The following is a 26,401-nucleotide window of genomic DNA, read 5'->3' on the forward strand; positions in this document are numbered from 1 at the left end:
AAACTTTCTTCATGAGTAATCTTTGTCAGCTTTCTTTTCGTAATATTTTGTCTTCCTCACTTTTTTCCCCAACCTAAAAACTCCAAAAACTCTCCCTCCTCATCCGCCAGTCAATCAGACATTATTTTTCCTTATAATGTTATAAAGTTTATTGTCTTAAAACTGCTATTTCTTTTTGTGTTTGAATAGGGTTTTTCTCGCCATATCTTGACTTTATTGTTTTTTCCATTTCTGCTCGTTAGTTTTTAACTTTTTTTTTTAACTTTTAACTTTAACCATCTATGTCAACTTTTTCTTGAAAAATGTTGTTGTCCTTATTACGACTTTATTTCAATTCAATGCTACTAAAATGACTTTTAAATTATTAATTTAAAGTTTTTCTGTTTTTTTTTCCAACTATTTCAACCTTTAAATTTTCTTCTTGTAATTACGACTTTATTCTCATAATATTTTGACTTTAGTATTCGAATATTTTCAACCTAATTTCCCAAAAATATTTTTTGCCTCATAATGTTACGTTATTCTGATAAATTTATGACTTTTTGTCGTTAGATTACAACGTTTTCCTCATCATATTTTGACTTTGTTCTTGTAATATTACCACTGATTTTTCAAATTTTACTGTTGTTATATTATTTAAACTACATATCTTGAATATGCTGCGGGCCACAAATGGCCCCCAGGCTGCACTTTGGACACCACTGGATAACCACTGTTGGCTAAAAACTCGTTATATACTTCAATAATGATTTGGAGTGCATGAGAAAGTGTATTAGAGTACAATGCCATGTATTACCAAATATTAGCAGAGCAGGAAGAGACCCGATGCTGTGATTCCAACAATAGCTATGCCAGAAAATAGGTCCAATACAGTCCTCATGGAGTCTGTTATTTCCCAAAATGTGAACGCTAGATGAATATCAAGCCAAGTGTGGCTGTAAGTGCTTCATGGTGCATGCCTTACTCGTAGAAGTGCGTTTTGGAAATGGAGAGGAAGCTGCAGTCTCGTTGTGCTCGGACAGTAAATATGAGCGGCTCTCCCGTCAGGACAGCGAGCTGACCGACGAGCTCTCCGGGGTGAGTCACAAAGAGACGCATATCCTCCTCGCGGTCGATCATCCGCTGGTAAACGTGGAGGAGGCCCGAGATGACAAACTGGATGCTCACCTCCTGGAAGGTGCCGGACAGGCCACTCATTAAAATGACAGACGCTGGAGTTTAAATGAAGAAAGGCTTTGTCGCGGCGACGGTGACCTGGTCTCCCTGTCGAGCCACAACGGAACCGGCCTTGACTTGATGGAGGGTCACTCTTCCCTCCAGCAGGCTGGGATCCTGCAAATGATATTCATAGTCACATTCATGTTTACGGCCACGCCTTGCATGTGCACTTTCTTTTCCCATTTTTCCCACCTCAAAATATTTATATATTGGTTATATATTATATTATATATATTATATATATATTATATATTATATTATATATTAGTTTAAAAAATGACCAAAAAAGCATTGATATCACAACTTTATGCCACTAAAATTACAGTATTTTTCCTTATATTGAGTTTATTTTCATAGATTTTTATATCATTAGAATACAACTTTTCACCTTTTCTCATAAAACCACACGTGTTTTTGTCAATTTCTGCTCATTTTACTTTCTTCTTGTACTTCTTGACTTTATTCCCATAATATTTTGACTTTATTCCCATAATATTTTGACTTTATTCCCGTAATATTTTGTCTTTATTAGTGTAATATTTTGACTTTATTCCATAATATTTAGACTTCATTCCCATAATATTTGGACTTTATTAGTGAAATATTTGGACTTCATTAGTGAAATATTTGGACTTTATTAGTGTAATATTTGGACTTATTAGTATAATATTTGGACTTTATTAGTATAATATTTGGACTTTATTAGTGTAATATTTTGACTTTATTCCTATAATATTTTGACTTTATTCCTATAATATTTTGACTTTATTCCTGTAGCATTTTGACTTTATTCCTGTAGCATTTTGACTTTATTCCTGTAACATTTTGACTTTATTCCCATAATATTTGGATTGTTTCAATGACAACTTCAAAACCCTAATGTGTTTTTTCGTTAATATTTAAACTTTATACTACACTTTTTTTTGATGATATTGACTTTATTCTCCTAAATTTTCTACTTTTGTCCTGTTAGAATATGATTTTTTTCTCCTAACATTTAGGCTTTATTCTCATACAAATACAGCCCTTTCTTCATTTCTATTTCTTTTGTTTTCCAACTATTTAAAAATTGTAAATTGTCTTTTTTTGTAACTATTACTTTATTTCCATAATATTTAGACTTGACTCCTGTAACATTCAAACTTTTTCCACAATCTAATTTTCCAAAAATGTATTTTGTTTGGTTTGTTTCCATTACAACTTCAAACAAATAACATGTTTTTTCTTTAATATTTCAAATTTTCCTTTCCCTCATTAGAATATATTAGGAATTTCCATTCCTGCTGAGGCTTTTTTCATTTTATCTTCCAACTATTTCAACTTCCTTTTTTTTCCCCCTCATACTTTTGACTTTACAACTTTTAGAACTTTTTTTCACAACCTCATTTTCCAAAAATTGCTACTTCATTTTGTTTGGTTTGTTTCTCTTCCTTGAATATTTTTTTTCTTTACAACTTAATACAAATTATTCTTGTAAAATGGTTTTGTTTTTGGTAACATTTTATTTGACATTCAAGATTTTGAGGCCCAAAGTATTTATGACACGTCCACGTTGTGGTGTTCATTTCTACTTGTTTCCAGACTAATAATAATAATAATAGTAATAGTAGTAACATGTGCAGCACATGAAAACAGCACCTTTTTTTGACAGGTTCTTGCATCATTTCCAGCTAAAAGATACTACATTGACACATTGACATGCACACAAAGTCTAAATTTAGCCTGGATATGATATGAGTATTGAGCTTGAACCGTGTGTCCAAGTTTCATTTATCTTTGGATGTGATCAATGTGTGGATTTTCACCCAAATCTAATGGACGCCTTGTATGCGTCCTAAGTACTTCATCATCATAAGAAAGACCAACAATCCATAGAATTGATCAGAAAACCTCGGAAGAGCGAATCCCGCCTCTCACCTGCAGCTGGATGATTGCCAGCAGGTCCTTCTTCGCCGCCTGGAAGATGGTGCCGCTCTTGCCGAGGTGGACGCTGTCAGCCTGCCCCCCGCTGTCCGTGTAGTGGAACACCTCCGAGGGGGCGTGCTGCATGGTGACGCTCTTCTTCAGGCTAGACTACACGATTTGCACACAATGTATGACAGAAGATGAGGGAATTTGTTTTCAAAAAATCAAAAATTAACATTTTACCTTCTGAGTGCCGGGACTGGGCGGCATCTCATCCATGTTGACCCGGGCCCTTTCACATACCATGCTCATGTCGTTGCCTGTGGAAGCAGGAGAATGACGCATGTCTATGCAACTTGAATGGAAGTGCATGAACATGGAAGACAGTGTGTGACCTGCGCCGTCGCTGGTCATGGAGATGGATCTCTGCTTCCTGAAGCTGTTTGAAGGACTGTCTTTTACGCCGTCGCCTTCACAGAAAAAACAGATGGCAGCATTGGATCACACAAAAAACATTACATGCAAGTGTGTGTGTGTGTGTGTGTGTGTGTGAGACCTGACTCTGCGGGGCTATCTGTGCTTCCCGTCGCGAGCTCATCCTGGAAGTGCAAACGGCGAGTGGTCTTTCCAGACATGGTCTCGCTTGTTACCAAGTTCACATTGGACAAAGGCACCGCATGACTCTCCTGGCAAAGCAGCAAGCAGACAGTCAGCAGGACACAAGTACAGCATCTCCTTTTACTGCAGTATCTCTTGTCAGGGGAGGAGTGGATACACTTTAGAGCAGTCAGTGTGCAGCTTGTATGGCAGTAAAGCGTTACAATTCACTGAAAACGAGTCAATGCACAGCCATTATTGTCTAAATGGCTAACGGGTATCTTTGACATTTGATCTGATACGGTTCCAATACCTCGTATCTGGAAATCTGAATCTGTATCTTATAATTTCCAATATTTACCTCTTTACCATATCACTTTTAACAAATGCAGTCTATGAAAACAACATCCTGCCGCCAAATGACAGTGACACCTGCTTTGGTTTTTATGGTAGTGATGCTATGAGGTCACTATTCAAGATGTCTGCCGCATAGCTGGATTAGATGTCAGCGACATCTAATTGGCTGTATACGGACATCCCACGCTTACTTTATTCAATCAAATATTACTAAAGATGTATTTTCTCACATTTAATTTGATCTAACTTGATAGGGAACCTTTGGCTTGGGGGCCACATGTGGATCTTATGATGGCTGCATCTGGCTTGCAAACATTTTTATTTTATTGTTTTTTTCTTTTATTAATTTGTTTTTATTGTTTTATTGTTTTCCTGGGAGTAAAACATTACAGCTTTATATTATTTTGTGTTGAGTAATATTTTTTATATACCAGTATAGATTCTTCCATTATAAGAAAATGACTTATACTGGTATAAATGATAACGTAAACAAGCAGAGTTGATGACATCGTGAGGAGAAGACCACTCGTGGAACAAAATCATTGTAAACACTGAACAATCCCCTCCCGACCTACACAGGTTGAAGTGGCGATACACGCCGGCGAAGGTTGGCTGAATCTCCTCTTTCAGAGCGTGAATGGGAGCTAGCAGGGTTAGCTTGTGCGGTTGTGTTTTACAGGACTAGAGAAGCATGTTTATTGTTGGACATAATAAATAAACATTTTACACACACAAACCGTCCTTCACAAAAAGAGCACCGTTTTCCCCATGTCGGCATAAACAAAACATTCATTCATTTTCTATCGCTTATCCTCATGAGTGTCACGGGGGTGCTGGAGCCTATCCCAGCTGTCTTCGGGCGGGAGGCAAGGTACACTGCGGACTGGTGGCCAGCCAATCACAGGGCACATATAGACAAACAACCATTCACACTCACATTCATACCTATGGACAATTTGGAGTCACCAATTAACCTAGCATGTTTTTGGAATGTGGGAGGAAACCGGAGTACCCGGAAAAAAATCCACGCATGCACAGGGAGAACATGCAAACTCCACACAGAGATTGCCGAGGGTGTGATTGAACTCAGGGCTCCGAGCTGCGAGGTCGGCACACTCACCACTCTACCACCGTGCAGCCATAAACAAGACAAGAGTGTCATAAAAGTATCTTCCATATGCAGTTGGAATTGCATGGGTGACTACATCTTCCTCCATCACAAGCACAGCCATTATAGTTGGTTGCCCCATGTCGCCCGAGCTATCACCTGCTGGGCATCCACAAGTGGAAGCAAGGACGGCGGAAGAGTACAAGGTGAGTAATGCCACCAGTGATGTCATCGTGGAGGAACCACAACCTACCTGGTTGTGGTTGTGGTTAAAAAGCTAAATTTACAGTTCATATTTTCACAGAAAACCGATTTAACTTTTTTTCCAATGCACCCCTCACATATTCAATCTCTTTGCACATCCCAGGTATCAAACCCAGGGGCTCACTTTGACTCTAGGGGACGCGACATAATGATGGTGCTCACACTGAATATTCACAATCTAAGGTCTACTCATTTGTGCTGCACACTGGCTACTCTAAAGTTTGATATTACTGTACCTTGAAAAGGTATTATGAAAGTGACAATGACATATATTTACTTCAATTGGCCACACATACCCAGGTCAGAGTTTCTATAAAGGGGTTATGATGATTTATTTATTATGAGCCATGTGAAGGCCTGTGTTTATGATGCTGTGCTTAATGTTGTGTGAAATGCCACTTTCCTTCCTGGCAGCTGCTAATGTCACTGTCGCTGCATGACTGAGTGTAAACACACACACACTCAATAATAACAAAATGCATACTAATTATCTTCCCACCTACCGGGTTGAAGAGCTCCGTCGTTAGGCCCAGGTAGTTATGTAACGCCAGGAAGGTGACTCTTTGGAGGCGCACCATGATTATCTGACAAACACAAACACAACAATTATGTAAGCAAAGCAGGTGGAATTCAACCTTTTAGTTATATTGGAGTCATAAAAGCAAGAAAACACGGTATTTGTGTTTGTTACCTGAATGACGCGCACTAGCGTCTCGGGGTATTTCTTAAACACAGACTCAAACGCTGACGCAGGCAAGCGTAAGATGGTGGATCGGGTGGCTGCTCGTGCCGATACCGTCTTGTAAGGGGCCGGGTAACCCTGGCAAGAATATGAATACAGTGGCTGGTCAATATATACCAGGACAGGGGTGTCCAAATCTTTCCCCAGTGACGCCCACACAGTGGAAAGTGAATACTGGATATTTTGGAGAGCATCACATGTACTTTAAATATGCTAAGACATAATATACAGTATATACATATAAATATACACATACAAACATACATACATATAAAGCATATTATTGGCATAGGCGTCAATCTTTTTTCCCATCTTTGTTGATGTTTTCATATATTTTCCACATATATTTTAACTTTCCTCTTAAAGAGGACATATTATTTCTTATTATTCCCATAGTGTGATAGTTTTTTTTCCCCTATTTAATTTTCCAAAACTTTATTTTGTTTCTTGTTTTTGCTTTAAAAATATATATATTTTTAACTTTCTTCCATTCTTTTTTTCTTGAACATTTCAACTCTACCATGAAAAAAATAAACATAATTTTCCCTCATAATATTACGTATATAATAATAAGTTTATTTTTGTGATATAGTGATTTTTTTCTCATTAGACCACAACCTTTTTTTTATTAAATATTTTGACTTTATGCCTGTAAAATTACCGCTGTTTCATTTTTGCTGTTTTTGAACATTTATTTTCCAACTATTACAACCTTTTCTTTTCATGATTATGATTTTACTCTCATGACATTTACATACATACTTGACATACATACTTGATTCTTGTAACATGACAACTTGTTTTTTGTTGATTCATTGTTTTTGTCTCATAATATTACCACTATTACCAATATTACCACTTACAGAGTAACATCTTTTTTCTTTAATATTTTAATTACATGCGACTAAAATTACATTATATTTCCTCAAAACATTACAAGTGAAAAACAATTGTAGAATATGTTGTAAATATTGTTTTATATTTGATTTGTTATTTTGAATTTTTGTATACATTTTTTATATTTTACTTTACTTGATGTATTGTCTGTATGAAAGCAGTTATGTTCTTCCTCATTTGATAAATTCCTCTAAAATGCACTTCCATCCATCTTCTGTAAAGCCTCACCAGGCCTTTGGAAATGTACATGTGTGTATTCATGTTTCAAACCACTATGGGTGTTTTTGAAACAAATACATTTGCTTGAATAAAAGTGTAAAAACAAATTAACACAAAATAAAAATGACTAAAATAAAAGTGGGAAAATATTTACAAAAATATTTTTTAAAAATAAAAATACATACAAAAACATACTTAAAAGTAAAAGTAATAATAAAATATATATTTTTTAATTACTTCAATAAATGTGTAACAAATTGAATAAAAATAAAAACAATGAAGATATTAATAATAATAAGTGATTTTTTTTTAAATATCAAATAAATTCAAAAATGAATTAAATTATGGAAAAACAAATAATAAATAAATGTATAAAACTGTATAAATGCATAATAAATGTATAAAAATGAATATATTAAATATACATGTTAAAATAATACAAATTAAGGTGTAAAAAAACTAATACACATACATGTAAATATTAATTTGGTCGAATGAAAATAGTCTTAAAGACCACTGGGTCCCAGGTTGAGACCAGTTTATAACCCCTGATTTAAAATATCTGCATTTTGAAAATGTAATGATTGCATTAAAATTGATTACTAATACATTCAGGGATGGTTGAGTGGTTAGCATGTTGGCCACACCTGGGTCGGAATCTCTGCTTGGGCATCGCTGTGTGGAGTTTGCATGTTCTCCCCGTGCAAAAACACAAGTTTTTGACCTTTATTTGCATGCATGTGTTTTTGCTGAGACAGAAACAACAGCGCCCCCAAGTGGTTGCTAACACATCCATCCATTACTTGTAGATGAAGCCAACAAAAACCTCACTGCTAAAACCCTTTCAATCAGCTAATTTATTGAGTTAATGGAGAAAAATAAGGCATGAATTAATGACCTGGCTGAGAGGAGTGTAAGTGTAGATAAACTCACTGTGATGATGTCCAGAATACTGAGCAAGCTGTGGACGCTGTCTCCGGGAAGAACATCCTTCACTGCCACTTCTGTGCCATCCTGGAAGGTGACAACAAAGCAATTCCACGTCAAAGCAGCGTCGCTCGAAAGTGTCACATTTGTCAACTTACGTTCTCAAAAATGCACAGCTCCAGTCGTCCATCCTGGACCACGTAGATGCTGTCGTCGTCGTCCCCGGGCTTGAAAAGACTCTCGCCCTCCTGCAACTCGATGAACACCATGTGCCGACACAGCTCCAGGAACAAGGGCTTGTCAAAGTGTCCCAACACCCTGCAGAAATAACAACACAGGACAGAGTAAAGCGATGCGGTGGGTCGTCTATGGAACATCTCAGCTCAGACAGCGTCATCTTTTTCTTTAGCTTTTTTCTGGCAAAACATACAAAATACAACAAAAGGCGTTGAACCATCAATTAAGTCAACAATAATAAAGAACAGGAAGGAAAAAAAAATATGCCCAAATTCAATTAAATTATCATTCAAATGAAATTAACATGCAAAATATTTTTTGTATGAAATTTTGAAATACAATAATAAATCAATATAATATAAATGAGCACATGTTATTTAATGACCAATATATTAATTAAAATGAAATAAATGTCAAATCAATTAAATAGTTAACATTTAATTGAATGAATTAACAGCAAAATATTTTTTCAACAAAATTATGAAAACAAATCTTAAATTAGCATATACTTTTTTTATCATTTCACAACTATAAAATTAAAAGAAATTAAAGAAATAAAGAACATTTGAATGACTTAACATCCAGTATCATTTATTCAATTGTCCATCCATTTGGTATGATTTCATTTCATGACCAATTCATTACATTTGAATAATTTCATGATTTATTATGACTTATTTTTGGCAGCGGTCTCAACCTCGACTTACCTGGGGGGGCCGCTGGAGGTCGAGTCTGGGTGAGGCTGGGCCACATCAAGTGCGCCCCAAAAAAACATAAAACATAAATATAAAAAATAGAATGTATTGTGGCGGCGCCGGGAGCGCTTCTGGCTTCCCAGCATGCCTTGCGGAACGAGTTATTCGATGTAGTAGTGGGAATTGTGTGTTGTCATTTTGTGTTGAACTTAAACGTTCTCTCTTGTTTGATCTCTTTACGAGCCATTTATTTCATGATGCAGGTGACGTTCGGCCATCGGCAAACCCACCTGACGTTCTTCAGCATGTAGAGAACCTCGGAGGGCAGGTTGGAGCTCTGCACGTCAAACTCGGTCAGGTCGGCCTCCAGCAGCGAGGGAGGAGGTTCTTTGGGCTGCAGGGTGGGCGGATCTTTGCGGATGCGAAGGATTCTGTTGGCAAGGGAGGACAGACACTTGGCACACATTTTGAAAATGGCGTTTCACTTCCTTCTTCTCGACAGGGCTTACTTGCGAGCGATGCTCAGGACTTTGGTTCTCTTGCGGACGCGCTGTGGCTGCTTTGACACTGAGGTAGACGATGAAGGCGGAGGGATGGCGGACAACGTCTGGACCTTTAAAAGCAATAATATAACGTTACAAAGGCAGCACGCATGTGTGACACCATATAGGACTACCTTGCGCATGATTTTCCGTCCATAGAAGAGCACTTTGTCTCGTTTTCTGAAGCGGTAGTGAGGCACACCAGGCTGCTGTTCACCTTGAGAGAAACCACATGGGACAGTTTTATCAGTCGCTTGAAGCAGCTCCAGCATCAGCGCTCAAGTTGAGGGATGACTCACGAGCATGTTTGAACCTCCGGTACAGGAAGAGCACCACGATCCCGATCATTGCGACTGCGACGGTGGCGCCGATTAGCACGCCTGTGAGCTGGAAAGGACAACACAAGCGGTGCGCTAAATAAGGCAAGCGACATCCTTGATGATGTGCTGCCCGTACTGGTGTATGAATGGCAGCCACGTTTCCGTCAGTCAACCCCATGGCAGCTGTGACTACAGAGATACCATACCACCACCACCATCAGAGTGTGACTGAGGAGTGAATGAATAAGATAAGATAATATAGGCCTTTATTAGTCCCATAAGGGGAAATTCTAGGCTCATGGCAGCAAAAGTAAAAAAGCGGCAGAGAAAGTGCAAAATCAAGGTAACACAAATGAAGTTACACTATATACACTACTTACAGTCGTGTACATGTTGATCACACCAAAGGTTATTGCTCGGTTTATTGCATGGTCGTCACTGTGAAGAGCTTTGGGTACATTGAAAAGTGCTATATACAATCTAATTCAGTGATTCCCAAAGTGTGGGTCGCGGCGATACTGCAGGTGGGCCACGAGTCATTAAAAATATAAATAAAAAATTTTTTTTTTTTATGATTTTTATTGTAAAATATTTATTGCACGATTTAAAAATATATATTTATAAGCCTAAGTAATAACCTATTGAGTGTTATTGACTTGTCACAATATTTTAGGAACCTTATACAGTTTATGATTGGAACATAGCTCTCTGGTCATCATGCCAATTATAATAATAATTATAATAATAAAATAATTGTAATAATTTATTATTATTGTATTATAATTAAGATATATTATAATAATATATTATATTATTATTATTATATAATAAGATTATTATAATAATTATTATAATAATGTTATTATTTTATTTCATAATAATATTATTATTATTTTATTTTTATTATAAGAATTATAATAATTTTATTATAATTATAATTAATAAGAATACAAGAATAAGAATAAAAAGAATAAGAATAAGAATAGGAATAGGAATAGGAATAAGAACGATAATAAGAATAAGAACAAGAACAAGAACAAGAGCAAGAGGCATGATGACCAGATTAATATTATTATTTTTAATAATAGTTGACCACTCTAACCTGCTGCAACCTGTAGAGATCCATATTTCCTTTCTTACTGTTCAACCTAGTGTTAAAGTCATCATAGACCTGTTTGGCCTTTGCCACCTCAACTTTCACCTTACGATTCATCTACTTGTACTCCTGTCTACTCTCTTCAGTCCTCTCCATGTCCCACTTCTTCTTAGCTAACCTTTTTGACTGTATACACTCCTGCACCTCCTCAGTCCACCACCAAGTCTCTTTATCTGCTTTCTTTCCAGGTGACACACCAAGTACTCTCCTATACCGGTCTCCCTGATCACATTTGCTGTAGTTGTCCAGTCATCTGGAAGCACCGCCTGTCTCAACTCCTGCCTAAAAAGCCTACAACACTCTTCTTTTCTCAGCTTCCACCATTTGGTCCTCTGCCCTGCCTTTGAGGCTCATTCTACATACTGTCTGGCTACACTTTGACGGACAGTAAAGAATTGCCATGGAGTGCAACACAGGCAGCCCCACGTTGTTCATATCACACGTACCATGGTGGTCTGCATCCTCTCCTCCACAAACTGTTGCACTCGGGTTGTCACGGCCGTGATGTCGTTCTTGCCGTGTACCAGCATCTGCACACATGAGTGGAGGCCCATGTTGATTTCATTCTTAACCAAACAGGATATCATAGTGACAATAGGTCTGCCTCATGCTCCATTATACATTTTCCCTTGCCTACACTATACTACAGTTAATTGTGTGTGGGGGGGGGGGGGGGGTGTACCTGTATTCACCTGCCATTACAAAAATGCAGTCTGACCCACTTGGCTACATTCCAGCAAAACTACTTATGCAATTATACAAGCTCTTAGGTGCTTTTCTCTCCTAACCTATCCGCTCTTTGTGCGACTTCCTTCAAAAATGTTGCAGAGAAGAGGTTGCGGAGACAAGAATAGAGGAATCAGGAAAGGGGAAACGCTCCCTGCTGGTGCTAAAACAGTGTCTACCATACTCTGCTGATGTTGCACATCACAAGTTGAAGCCATTCGTACAACTTACTGAACTCGCCCATCCGCAGAGGTCTCCATCGTCGCCGTTCGTGTGGCAGCTCATCCTGCATCAGAGGAATTATTTCATTTTAATATCCTACATTGCTGCAAACAAGAGGGGCATCAAGTTGATGTGCTGTGCTAAGGATACAACAAGAATTTGACTTGAAATTGCAACAAATGCGGCCCATAAATATAATTGTACGCCTTGAATGCAACTTTAAACGAACCGATGTTGACAAAGGGTGACTTTCCATCAACGATGTTAGCTACAATAACATTAGCATGCAAGCTAATAGCTAACGGAAGCCATAGTCGATAAAAGAACGAAGCCAACGTTCGGCGCAGAGATTCCGTGTGTGCGTGAAAGAGGGGACTTACTTTCCGTTGATTCCCAGCGGGACTGTGTCAAGTATAGGACATTTCCAACTCGGAAAATTAGCAGCAAGCTAACAAAGTTTGATCTACGCTGTCACTTGTTTAGCACGCCCATTTTACGCCATCAACCAATGAGCAGCTTTTTTGCTGTTACTATGGTACCGCTGGATGGTGTCATCCAATCAGTTTGGGTCATATACTTCCGCATTTTCCTGTTTACATTGTTGGGAGTTCCACTATCTATTGTTGTGTTACCTGCACCGTTTTGTTCATTTTGATTTTTTTTTGTTTTACAGATAAGATGTAGATATATATACAATGGTTAAAATAGCAGAAGGAATGTAACATTGTACACCTACATATAATATAGTGCAGATATTGTATGACGCATTCAAGGTTGTACAGACAATTTGAGAGGTATAAATACATATGGGGCAGATTCTGGTACATGTATTAAAATACATTTATAGTTGTCCATGTAATACATACTGTTTGCGATTTAGTATCTACCTATAGAGCAACATGAACACACTTTCATGAAGTTATAGCGGAAAAGTATTGCCTGTTAACATTTGAAGGCTTCCTACAATCATTAAAAAGTCAATCAGGTTTTGGCATTTCATTTTTATTAAGTTATTTGGAAAGAAAACAAAGGGAACACACAGTGTTTTTCCCCTCTGACTCTGACAGAAATAACCTATTTAAAACAAATACGAGAGGATGGATTATGACAAAGATACAGCATGTACATATTTGTCAACAAAAGATGCCGTAAAACCTAAAGCATATACTGATGAGTACATTAACATTAACATGTTATTCTTTCATTGCACCTTACACCAAGCAGATGCATACAAAAATATTCTAATAATACATAAAGTCATTGGGCATTAACTGACTCCACGCTCTTGGAATAAATCGAAAAGTCAATGCAGCATACAAGATGTTTTATCACATGTTATTGCAATCAACAAAGCACTCAATACGTTACAATTCTTTCCCCGTGCGTCTATTTTGCATTCAGATATTTTGCCACAGATTGGTACGCGATGAGGATCTCTGCGTCATTGGGGCAGGTGAAGCGAAACTCATCTTTTTTGGAGGCGTTGTCCAGGTAACGTGTGAGACCCTTCAGCTCTGCAGGGATGTCAAAGTCGCGATACTTCTTACACACCACCTGGGGGCGATAGAGACAACAAAGTGGTAGTAGGAGTAGTAATGAGAGCTTGGCCACGCCCTCATCAAAACGAGCCAGGGAGCCAAAAGACACAGGTTTACTAAGTGAATTGTATTTGGTTTCTTCATCCTGATCAAATACACTTTCAATATTGAAAGTTGTACCCTTCCTCTCCCCTGAAGACAGCTGGGATAGGCTCCAGCACCCCCGCGACCGTCGTGAGGATAAGCGGTAGAAAATGAATGAATGAATAAAGTTAAAATATTACGTGGAAAACTTCTAATCTAATGGGGAGAAGTTGTAATTTTACAAGAATAATGTTGAAATATTATGAGGAAATAAAACATCAAACACATGATGAGAAACACACACAACAATGAATAAATTCTTCATTTTTGGAAAATGTATAGTTATATAAAATTATAATGTTACAAGAATGAAAAAATGTTTAAAAAATATTTTAAAAAATATTACAGTATGTCAGTAAAGTCCTAATTAAAAAAATAAAAATTACAAAAAGAAAGTTCAACTAAAAAGGAAAATGCAACAGCAGAATTGGGAAAAAAACATCAGTAATTTCACAAGAATAAAGTCAAAATGTTAACAAAAAAACTTCTAATCTAATGAGGAAAAAGTTTTAATTCACGAGAATAATGTTGAAATATTATGAGGAACTAGAACATCAAACACATTTTTTTTAAAGTTGTTACATGATGAGAAACACACAAAACAATGAATAAAAATTCTTATTTTTTGGAAAATGTATAGTTATATAAAGTTATAATGTTACAAGAATGAAGTCAAAATATTACAGTATGTCAGTAAAGTCCTAATTAAAAATATAAAATGTACAAAAAGAAAGTTCAATTGAAAAGGAAAAAGCAACAGCAAAAACGGAAAAAAACAAGAATAAAGTCAAAATATTAACACTTTTTTTTACAAGAATAACAATAATCATGCCATTTTCGTAGCATAAAGGTGAAATATTACAGAAAAAATAATTAATTAAAATTATTACAACTTTTTTTCTCATAAATGTATTACTTTTTTCTCATAAATTTACAACTTTTTTCTTTAGATTTTTTTTTCAATATGGTCCTAATACTCCAATGTAATTATGATATATATTAAATATCCATCCATCCATCCATCCATCCATTAATTCTCTATTAATTTTTCTATTTTCTATCCTTCTGTACGTTTAAAACCTTCACCCAAATATGGCTTCCTGCAAGTCTCACCTTAACAATGTTGAGTTTGGGAAGCAGGTTGCAGTCAGCCAAAGTCAGCGTGTCCCCGTCCAGGTAGGGACGACAAGACTCTGTGGCATGCGGGTTCTGGTCCAGCTCATGAGTGAGCGGTGTCTCCAAGTACATGTTGAGCTTCACCAGCGTTGATAAGAATTTCTTCTGCAGCACTGGAAAAAAAACATATTATCATTGTTATCCTTTCTTGTTCTTACTAGCTTCTCTGATACTACAAGTCATATAGACAAACAACCATTCCCACTCACATTCATACCTATGGACAATTTGGATGGCCAATGATCCTAACATGCATGTTTTTGGAATGATCTGAGACTTCCGCAATAAGGTTGTAAATTTACAGCCATGAAGCCATAAATTCAAGAGAAAAAACTTGTAATATTACAAGAGTAAAGTCGTAAATTTAGGAGAATAAAAGTCATAATATTACCAAGGCCAGAGGTCACACAAGTCCCCTGTTTTTATAGATGTCTCAGGCAGTGCCTGTTACGACGGAGTATTATTAAATATTAAATAATCTGAAATATAATAAAATAAATATAAATATAATAATATAATATATAATATAATAAAAAATAAATATAATAATAATATGAAAATAATCTTTTTTTTAAAAACATCAATTCATACAAAAATGGTTGCTGTGATTGTTTATTGAAAAACCTGAGTGTGAGGTTTTGGTGACGTGTCTGTCAGCCAATTCACCACGGCGCAGGGCGCGCTTCACCTGCGCTGAGAATAGACCAGATTGGAGTTGGCGAGCTTTTAGCGCGCTGTTTTGTCACAAAATTTTCACTGCGCCAAGCTGAAAATGTGGACACCTCTCCCTGGTGCGCCGTCACGCCCATCTCGGCGCTGATTACCAAATTACCAAAATTACCATAACATTACAAGAGTAAATTCGTAAAATTACGAGAACAAAAGTCGTATTTTTATGTTCCAGGCATTGCCTGAGACGGCTAAGAAAAAGGAGGCCTTATGTGGAGGGAAACTGTAAACTTTATTTTCATAATAATATAATATATATAATATAATATATATAATATAATATATATAATATAATATAATATAATATAATATAATATAATATAATATAATATAATATAATATAATATAATATAATATAATATAATATAATATAATATAATATAATATAATATAATATAATATAATATAATATAATATAATATAATATAATATAATATAATATAATATAATATAATATAATATAATATAATATAATATAATATAATATAATATAATATAATATAATATAATATAATATAATATATAGTTTTTTGTCATAAATTTACGGCCTTTATTGTTGAAATATCAGATCATATTAGTACTCCGTTGTAACAGGCATTGAATGGGACAGCTATGAAAACACGTTCAAAGGTAATAATAGCTATAAACTTTACGACTTTTACTCTTGTCAATTTATGCCTTTTTTCCTCTGAAATGTACGACTTTTATTCTCAAATTCTACGATTTGGCCCTACTATTCGACAGATAGAGTATGGTCCTTGCCATCACCAATTAGTCACCGTGCAACCCCGTGGAAGTCATTGAATGCATCATAGCTCCTGTGCGCGAGGCAGTTTGTCCTCCTATCCTGAGATCCAACATCCATGCTTCTGTAGTGATCATAGATGGTGTAACTATGCCTTTTTTCTCTGAAATGTACGACTTTTATTCTCAAATTCTACAATTTGGCCCTAACATTCGACAGATTGAGTAGAAGGAATAAAGTTTCCCATCACTTTTTGGTGCGAATGGTGAACTGTATATTGTATATTGTATATTGTATATTGTATATTGTATATTGTATATTGTATATTGTATATTGTATATTGTATATTGTATATTGTATATTGTATATTGTATATTGTATATTGTATATTGTATATTGTATATTGTATATTGTATGTTCTATGTTGTTCATCTTACTGTCATTCAATCCAGGGTTGGGATTCTTTATGTATGCTGAGAATTTCCGGAAGATGTCTTCTCCAATGGAGGTGGACTCCTTGTATCGACAGCCCAGTTTTGTGTACCTGTCAAGGGAAGGGCTCATTAAATGCAACGTTGTTTCCATGAAGGTTCTGTGCTGTGCTTCTCTCACTGTGGTGGCGCTAATTTCTCCTCCAGGAACTCCTCAATCTTATTGGTGTCTGTTTTGAGCTCGCCGTTGTACAGCAGGAAGGGAGGCTGAGAACCCGGAGCCAAGGTCTTCAGCACGTGCGGTGCTCTGGCGCACCACAAATGTAAAGAAATGTCAAAACTCACAATATGTATTTAGTTATCTGAAACTGAAACCAGGAAATGGCAAGAAAATGGAGAAGCAAATTCAAGGGTCAAATTCCATGTTTCCATTTTTACATGTTGGCAGGTCTGCACATTGACAGTACTCCCTCCCTCTTATGCACCCGCGATAGTACCCCCCACCCCACTATTTGAGAAGCACTGCATTACATCAACTAAGTTGTTGTGAAGTAAAGTCATAGGGATCTGTCATCACCATGGCAACCCTGCAGGGCTTCTTAAATGGCCAGTACAACTCCTGTGTGATGTTAGCACTTGCATCAATGCTAATGTTACTATTCATAGTGCTAAGACGACAACACTTGATGTGTGTTCCATTCCAGCTTTAGAGCGTGGTAATTAAAAGTGTGGGGGCATATTTTGTTTTGGGAAATAAATAAGACCAGATATTTTTTTCTGTATAATATTGGGAACAGGGCGGCACGGTGGAAGAGTGATTAGCGTGCAGACCAGGGTTCAATTCCACCCTCGGCCATCTCTGTGTGGAGTTTGCATGTTCTCCCCGTGCATGCGTGGGTTTTCTCCAGGTACTCCGGTTTCCTCCCACATTCCAAAAACATGCTAGGTTAATTAGCGACTCCAAATTGTCCATAGTAGGTATGAATGTGAGTGTGAATGGTTGTTTGTCTATATGTGCCCTGTGATTGGCTGGCCACCAGTCCAGGGTGTACCTCGCCTCTCGCCCAAAGACAGCTGGGATAGGCTCCAGGACCCCCCGCGACGCTTGTGAGGAAAAGCGGCAGAAAATGAATGAATATTGGGAACATACATGTCATTTTTTATTTATTCATTGACGATGAAAATGTCACAGAAACATGTCAAATTTTTAAAAAGCTATTTTCATAATTATTTTTTACCTATTTTGACATTCCTTATCAATAATTATTCATACTCTGCACATGCATATCCAGTATGTAATAATATATTAAATATATCTTTAAAAAATGTATATATATTGAATTTTTTAGATTTGTAGATATAGATTTTTTTAACCTCAAAAGCAGCTTGCAAAAGCAGTTGATAAGAAATCTCTGGTGAGTAGATATATTTCACTTTGAAGGTTTAATATTTTTGGCATGCTAAGATAAACTTAGGTTGTGAACTGTTTAGATCACATGCGGCCCGCGGGACGCTAGTTTGAGGCCCCCACCTTGATATGAAAGTTTAATGTCTGATATGGATGCTATATGGTATCATGTACCCAGAAATGACAGCTTGAAGCTGTGTACTGTGTGACGCGATTTTGCAAGTTACGACGCTGCTCCCAGATGTAACGATGCTAACTTGCTAATTGGGTAAAATGGTTAAGTTTCATTAATGTTAATTTTAATACTGTTGTTCTGGAGGGAGTACAGATGAAATCATTAGAATGGTCAGAGAAGAAATGATGGTTTGATGATAATAGATTGTCCTTGAACTTAAGTAAAACTAAAATCATGCTGTTTTGGTAACAGCAGAAAGGACACACATCAGCAAATACAAATAGACGGTGTAGACATTGAAAGGGTGAACAAAAATACATTTCCTGGAATCACAATAGATGAAAATATGAGCTGGAAACCTCATATTACAAATATACAACATAAGGTGGCCAGAAATATTTCAATATTGAAAAAAGCAAAGTTTGTTCTCAATCAGAAATCACTCCACACTCTTTATTGCTCTCTGGTTCTACCATATCTTACTTATTGTATGGAAATATGGGCTAATAACTATAAAAGCTATCTTCACTCACTAAATGTACTGCAAAAAAGGTCAGTAAGGATAATTCATAATGCCGCCCACAGAGAACATACTAACTCCTTATTTCTAACATCACAAATACTTCAACTTGCTGATATAGTTCATCTTCAAACAGCTAAAATAATGCATAAGGATAAAAATAACCAATTAGCTAAAAATGTCATCCAATACTTCTCTACAAGAGAGGAGAAATATGATCTCAGGGAAGAAGTACATTTGAAACACTTCTATGCTAGGACTACGTTATGCTAGCCATAGCATTTCAGTATGTGGAATCAAACTATGGAATGGATTGAGTAAGGAAATCAAACAATGCACAACGATGAGCCAATTCAAGAAACAATACAAGCAGTTGATGTTTGCTAAATACAAGGATGAAGAGTCTTGAACCAGTCATGATGTGCTATATATATCACTATATTGACACTTACTATGGTACCCATTATGGCATTGGATGCTCATATCACCTCCTACTTCGGTACAGGGTACATTATTATAAAAAAATAAAAAATTAAATAAAAAAAAAGAAAAGAAACCTTAAACTGTATTATGGAAAGCAGGAAGTGAACAAATGTAACAGTTACTGATTGTAAAAGTACCAGATGGAGGGGTAGGATTTAATAAGCTTTGCTTCTTCCTACTCCTTTTGGACATGTGGAACTGTGAACTGATTATGGGATGCATTCAATTGTAATCTGATGCATGTTCAAATGAAATGAAACCATTACCATTACCAATACTGTTCATTTGAATCAGAAAAAAAATGATTTCTCTACCCACCAACTATATGTGGTTTCTTAAATTTTTCTTATTTGCGTTTTATTATTATTTTATTTTATTTTGTGTAGTAAATAAAAATTAACAACAGTAGAATGTTTTACTAGAGCTTTTCTTGTGGAAAACCGGAACCAAAGCATTCAAAAAGTGTCGGGTTTAGCAGAAGCAAAAGCATTAAAAACAGTTTTTATTTTTATTTTTTTTCTGTTTTTAGTAAATGCGTTTTTTGTTGTTTTTTTTTTTTTTATTAAACCTGATGCGGCCCAGCCTCACCCAGACCCAAGATCCAGTGGCCTCCAGGTAAATTGAGTTTGAGAAAAAATAAAATAAAGATGAAAAACCTGTTTGACAAGAAAAAAAAAAGAGTTTGAGACCCCTGGTTTAGATGATGTAGCAGTGTAGATGTTTGGAATTATTTGAACCTTTCATTATCGAACCGTTTCATTTATGCTGCTGCTGAGCGCCATGTTTACAAGCACTGAGTGGAAACTGGAGGCTGGAGTTCCCACCTGTGTGGTGCATCATTGGTGAGGCTGCCAGGTTGGTTTGAAACCCTGGTGTGGTTCGTATTAACTATCATTTTTATACTGGTTTGTGATACTGGCTCTCACAGAGTGTGTTGAAAAAAAATCTTGCCGGCCCACGAAAGGCTGCAAACTGCAAGTACTGTGTTGTGAAATATATGTAGGTTTCGTCTGTAAGTTATGAGTCAAAAATAGATCAATGCATTTTGAAAACGGGGCTTACCGCTTCATGTCCACGGTGGTGATCTTAAAGATGGCTCCCTTTAACCAGAGAATCATGAAGAGTCTCTGACAGAAAGGACAATTGCCCACACTCTCGGCATCACTGCTGGCCTGAGAGGCGAAAACAAGACAATGTTGGCGTGTGACAAGTCATAATATATGATGCCATTTTACAAATGGATGCATAGAAATCACAATAATACACAACTTTTAATCTTGTACTATGACTGAATGTATTTAAATTCTATAGTAAGGACATTTGGATATACTTCAGAGTAGTCCGTGTACAGCTTATACAGCAGTATAGATTTATTTTGCACTGAAAATGACAAACGACTCTATTATTGTCTGAATCGCTGGCAACGCAACTGAGCGGCAAGGTCATTGTAGCGGTAGTGCGACGGTCTAGGGCTGCACGAGTGCTACCGGCACACTGGTTGTGTTGCCAGCTGTTCACACAGGTCTCATGGGTGCAGTCTACACATCGTGTAAAGCTGCTAGCTTGCCATCATATACTTTTTCCATACTGGGATATCATCATCATCGCATCGCACATTATGGTCAAATTGTAGTCAAACACTAATGTTGTGAAATATATCATAAAATGTGCATCCTTTAAAATGCAATATACTTTTTGTTTAGTATTTTTTTGCCATTGTGTGGTGGAAAGTATAAACTGCCTCAGTAACAGCATGACATCATACACATTATAGGCCAGGGGTGGGCAAACTACGGCCCGGGGGCCACATCCGGCCCGCCAAGTGTTTGAATACGGCCCGCCCAATCTTTCCAAAGTGTTTCATTTAAACTCAACATACAACCTGGCATCATGGCCTGAGCCAACCTTTTGATGGTTTTATCAATTTCGTTTTTTGACATGGTCTGTTGTTTACAAAGTGCTCCTGAAAAAAGGGACACAAGCACATAATAATAATAATAATTATTACTATTATTATAATTAGATTATTAGATTATTATAATCATAATTATTATCATTATTAGATTATTAGATTATTAGATTATTAGATTATTATAACTATTATTAGAACTATTATGATTATTATAATTATTATATTAATGCTAATTATTAAATTAATTATATATAATATTATGATATATTTGCATATTTTACATAATAATAATGTAATAATTATTATTTTAATTTTATTGTAATTATTATAATATTTTATTATTTTTTAAATATTTTAATATAAATATAAAATAATAAATAATAATAGCAGATTGCATGACAATTTTACAGATACAGTAATACCAGGTGGACTGTTAGTATAGTCTATAAATATATAGTCTGCCCCCCCCCCCCCGTAAATTTTGTCATATCAATGCGGCCCGCGAGTCAAAAAGTTTGCCCACCCCTGTTATAGGCTACGTTCACACCGCAGGGTATGATGCCAATCCAATTTTGTTGTGTATGTGTTGTGCATGCACAAAAAAGCGTAAAGCACAATGCAGTGCAGTGCTTGACTCCTTCCTGATATTTCCTTTTTCTTTTTTTTTTTTTGGCGAGCAGTCTCAGTAGAAAAGTCCTGAACGGGACACCAAGGTGTTCCCAGTCCAGCTGTGAGAAATAATCCCTCCAGCGTGTCCTAGGTCAGCCCTGGGGCCTTCTCCCGGCTAGGCATGCCCAGAACACCTCACAAGGGAGGCATCCGGGAGGCATCCAGACTCATTTCAGCCGCTGGTATCCTCAATCTTGTTTTTTTGGTCATGACCCAAACGCTCAGGACCATAGGTAGGCCTGTCACCATATATTTTGCTGGATGCTAATTTTTCTACAAATTATTGTCAATTATCAATATTATATTATGCATTGTACAAAAGGCAATAAACTTTAGAATCTTATCTGTTCAAGCATCTAAATTACTTTGAGTGGGCGGGTTATACACCGGAAGTGGGCGTGGTTTAACCCGAAACAGGCAGGTATCTTATTTTAAGTCTGAAATGGACATGAATTGATCTGAAGTTGCTGTATATATTGTTTATTATTCCGCTATATGTGTACTGTGTATGTGTGTAAGTGATCCTTGAGACTTTATTTTCAAAATTATTTGTAATTGCCAACAATATGTGAAGTTGTGGGCGGCACGGCGGTCGAGTGGTTAGCGCGCAGACCTCACAGCTAGGAGACCAGAGTTCAATTCCCACCCTCGGCCATCTCTGTGTGGAGTTTGCATGTTCTCCCTGTGGGTTTTCTCCGGGTACTCCGGTTTCCTCCCACATTCCAAAAACATGCTAGGTTAATTGGCCACTCCAAATTGTCCATAGATATGAATGTGAGTGTGAATGGTTGTTTGTCTATATGTGCCCTGTGGCTGGCGACCAGTCCAGGGTGTACCCTGCCTCTCGGCCAAAGACAGCTGGGATAGGCTGCCTCGTGAGAAGCCTCACGGAGGTCGCGGGGGTGCTGGAGTTCTCAAAAGCACCACGTTAAGTACCACAAGACGAAATAAATATATATATAATCAAATGTATATATCATCAGTGACTGATGCACGATCGTGCCGAATTTGTGTAAAGCACCGTGTACGTTATAAAACCAATTTAGTATTGCAAGGTTCATACTGCAATGTACTGAAAGTGGGGTAATATTTTAGCATGCTTAAGTCAGCCATACATGCAGAATGCTTGATGCCGCGGTTGTGCTACTGTGTAAGTGTAGCTAATGTCGTGGCCAGTCAATGCAGGTCACCGTTGTGACAAACACCAAGGCATGATGGGATGAACAACAAAGTCAGTGAACTAAAATGTTGAAAAATGCCAAAATGCTTGGATTAGAATCGGCCGCAGACCCGAGGCTCGTGAGCTCAAATTGGAACCATGGATACGGGACAGATGCCGGGTGATAATTTGCCAATTATTAACTTTGTCAAATGTCACGCCAAACCTTCCAGAGTGGCTTCTGGCATCTGCATCTGACCAAATTGTGATGACATCTTGCAGAGCCTGCTCCGCCCCGAGACTGCCTTCACGTCCAACATCTCAGGAATTTCAAGTTGAGGGATGATGTCACGCCCACATTTAAATACAATAAAATAAAATCAACCTAAACAACCTCTAAAAATGGTAATTTATTTGTTTGGTTTTGCTCGCTGCCACGTGCCTGGACATGTGTCTTTAATGGTTCACTTTAGCAACTAAAGAAAAACCCTTTCAAAAATAATCATATGTTCCTGCTTTAAATGTTTAAAAATTCATTTTTTGTAATAAATAAATAAAGGCATTTTTAAGGTTGTGAATGCTAAAAAATTAAAAATTAAAAAATAAGAAACATTTTTTAAAATATAAGTGAAATTTGAAAATATTTTGTTTCTCTTTTTTTAAAATAACAATAATACATTTATATTTTGGTGTTTAGCTAACAAAGTATATATTCTGTGTTTTCTTGAGAGTACATGTAAACAATGCAAGCCCCACCTTGACAAACAGTTCAATCTCCGGGGTATCAGCCACCCTTTTTTGGTCCATCTGTCCCCTCTGCATGCACGATTTTTTTGTTATGTTGCTGCAAAGACACGTTTCATTATTTGGTGACAAAAGTGATCTCACTTTGCAAGAAGGTACACAAAAGTTACTGAGGAATTAAGGCACATCAATTTAGAGTAGTTACTTAAGAACTAATGAGGTAGTGCTTAGGGTTGGCTAGGTTTGTTCCTCATTAAATATTGGGATTTTGTGTACCTTATTGCAAGGGATTACCCAAAAATCGGTGTTATTGTCTTTTTAAATTGTCTTTTTAATCAAAAGTTTGTACTCACAGTGAAAGTCACTCTCAGCACGGGTTACTTAATTTTTCCTCCACCCGACTGAAAAGATTTAAATGTAATTTTCCATCCGTCCTCCCCCGTCCACAGTCATCTGTCAGTTTGCAGGTATTTGCTTGATGTCACACCACACCTGGCAAACCACACCCCCTCCCAGATTTACCAGTCTGACCAGTCAGTCTGCATCTCTCCTCTCGGGCCTTTCAGCATTTTTTTTTTTCTGAAAAAATAAATAAATAAATCAGCACCGGTGTCATAACTTTGCTTACAATACTAAAGCAAAAGTAACCGGTTCACTAACAGCTGGACATAAAAACAAACACGCATAGCTTCATGATTATAATGCTTTTGAGGAAACCAAATGGAAGACTGCAGTCCGACTGCTGGCTAACAAAGAAACGGAAAAAACTAATACGATTCTGCTTTTGCTTTTCTAAGAGGAATTTACTAAATATTTCTACATCTCAAAATCAAAACAGTACAACCATGGTTGTCTTACATCATCCTGCACCAAACAGGGCAGTTTATGATCATGGTCATGGTCTTTCTTTATGAACTAGGAGGTATTCTCCACGAACCAGGAAGTAGCCTAGGTCATTATTTCCCTTGCACCAAGAAAATAGGTCAAAATGAGGCTAAAAATTGTGGTCCATTAAGCATGAGGTTGTTTCGGTCATTGATCTCCATGAACCAGGAAGTAGCCTCTCTCTTTTTCCATCGACCAGGACATAGCCGAGGTTATGAATCTCCATCAACCAGAGCGTAGCCTCAGTCACAATCCCCCATGAACCAAGGAAGTAACCTCGGTTATCATCCTCCATGAACCAGCAAGTAGCCTAGGTTATTCTCTCTCAGGCCAGTACGGAGGTGCTAATGCATGCTTTTACAGTGCATCCGGAAAGTATTCACAGCACTTCACTTTTTCTACATTTTGTCATGTTACAGCCTCATTCCAAACTGAATTAAATTAATCTCTTACCTCAAAATTCTACACAAAATACTCCATTATGACAATGTGAAAAAAGTTTTTTTTTTTACATGTTTTGAATTTATTAAAAATAGAAAACAAAAAAATCACATTTACATAAGTATTCACAGCCTTTGCTTAATACTTTGTTGATCCACCTTTGGCAGCAATTACAGCCTCAAGTCTTTTTGAATATGATCCCACAAGTTTAGCACACCTATCTTTAGGCAGTTTTGCCCATTCTTCTTTGCAATAAGTCTCAAGCTCCATCAGGTTGGATGGGAGACGTCTGTGCACAGCCATTTTCAGATCTCTCCAGAGACGTTCGATCGGATTCAAGTCTGGACTCTGGCTGGGCCACTCCAGGACATTCACGGAGTGGTTCTGAAGCCAATCTTTTGAGATCTTGGCTGTGTGCTAATGTCTACTGTCTATATGGTCAAGGTACATGACCAGTCTACTGAGGTCAAGAGCGCTCTGGAGCAGGTTTTCATCCAGGATATCTCTATATATGTATTGCTGCATTCATTTTTCCTTCTATCCTGACTAGTCTGCCAGTTCCTCCTGCTGAAAAACATCCCCACAGCATGATGCTGCCACCACCATGCTTCACTGTAGGGATGGTATTGGCCTGGTGATGAGCAGTGCCTGGTTTCCTCCAAACATGGCGCCTGGCATTCACACCAAAGAGTTCAATCTTTGTCTCATCAGACCAGAGAATTTTGTTTCTCATGGTCTGAGAGTCATTCAGGTGCTTTTTGGCAAATTCCAGACGGGCTGCCATGTTCCTTTTACTAAGGAGTGGCTTTCGTCTCGCCACTCTACCATACAGGCCTGATTGGTGGATTGCTGCAGAGATGGTTGTCCTTCTGGAAGGCTCTCCTCTCTCCACAGAGGAACGCTGAAGCTCTGACAGAGTGACCATCGGGGCCTTGGTCACCTCCCTGACTAAGGCCCTTCTTCCCCGATGGCTCAGTTTAGAAGGCCGGCCAGCTCTAGGAAGAGTCCTGGTGGTTCCAAACGTCTTCCATTTACGAATAATGGAGGCCACTGTGCTCATTGGGACCTTCAAAGCAGCAGAAATGTTTCTGTATCCTTCCCCAGATTTGT

The 26,401-nt window shown here is 37.2% G+C and overlaps 2 protein-coding genes across 5 annotated transcripts in view; both read right to left on the bottom strand.

Moving 5' to 3' along the window:
- The window catches only part of pnpla7a (patatin-like phospholipase domain containing 7a), a 35,169-nt gene extending 22,508 nt beyond the window's left edge, over positions 1–12,661 (bottom strand). For 2 of the 3 annotated variants that reach the window (XM_058057116.2, XM_058057115.2), the window contains exons 1-17: positions 12,513–12,661; positions 12,142–12,196; positions 11,631–11,714; positions 10,008–10,095; positions 9,843–9,925; positions 9,676–9,779; positions 9,457–9,597; positions 8,393–8,552; positions 8,241–8,321; positions 6,141–6,269; positions 5,953–6,033; positions 3,680–3,809; positions 3,519–3,593; positions 3,367–3,443; positions 3,136–3,291; positions 1,255–1,332; positions 965–1,170 (exon numbers count right to left, since the gene is read on the bottom strand). In XM_058057116.2, coding sequence (XP_057913099.2) covers positions 965–1,170; positions 1,255–1,332; positions 3,136–3,291; positions 3,367–3,443; positions 3,519–3,593; positions 3,680–3,809; positions 5,953–6,033; positions 6,141–6,269; positions 8,241–8,321; positions 8,393–8,552; positions 9,457–9,597; positions 9,676–9,779; positions 9,843–9,925; positions 10,008–10,095; positions 11,631–11,714; positions 12,142–12,195 — 1,727 coding nt within the window. In that variant the 5' untranslated portion in view covers position 12,196; positions 12,513–12,661. Of the gene's footprint in view, positions 1–964; positions 1,171–1,254; positions 1,333–3,135; positions 3,292–3,366; positions 3,444–3,518; positions 3,594–3,679; positions 3,810–5,952; positions 6,034–6,140; positions 6,270–8,240; positions 8,322–8,392; positions 8,553–9,178; positions 9,324–9,456; positions 9,598–9,675; positions 9,780–9,842; positions 9,926–10,007; positions 10,096–11,630; positions 11,715–12,141; positions 12,197–12,512 lie in introns of those variants that run through there. The other variant, XM_058057118.2, reaches the window with a different exon arrangement.
- Positions 12,662–13,441: 780 nt separating this feature from the next.
- Positions 13,442–24,481, bottom strand: clic3 (chloride intracellular channel 3). 2 transcript variants are annotated; one of them, XM_058057397.2, is made up of 7 exons: positions 24,319–24,481; positions 23,978–24,037; positions 20,544–20,653; positions 17,077–17,202; positions 16,902–17,008; positions 14,928–15,103; positions 13,442–13,686 (listed from the first exon to the last, which is right to left on the bottom strand). In XM_058057397.2, exons 2-7 carry the CDS (start codon positions 24,026–24,028, stop codon positions 13,519–13,521), a joined length of 738 nt encoding a protein of 245 aa, XP_057913380.2. In that variant the 5' UTR covers positions 24,029–24,037; positions 24,319–24,481; the 3' UTR covers positions 13,442–13,518. The 2 variants fall into 2 exon arrangements, with proteins under 2 accessions (XP_057913380.2, XP_057913379.2); XM_058057396.2 differs by having other exon boundaries at positions 23,978–24,065; positions 24,319–24,480.
- Between the last annotated feature and the right edge of the window lie 1,920 nt (positions 24,482–26,401).

Source organism: Doryrhamphus excisus, linkage group LG19 (assembly GCF_037039965.1).
Source record: "Doryrhamphus excisus strain RoL-2023G ecotype Guam linkage group LG19, RoL_Dexc_Guam_v1.1, whole genome shotgun sequence".
NCBI classification, from domain to species: domain Eukaryota; kingdom Metazoa; phylum Chordata; class Actinopteri; order Syngnathiformes; family Syngnathidae; genus Doryrhamphus; species Doryrhamphus excisus.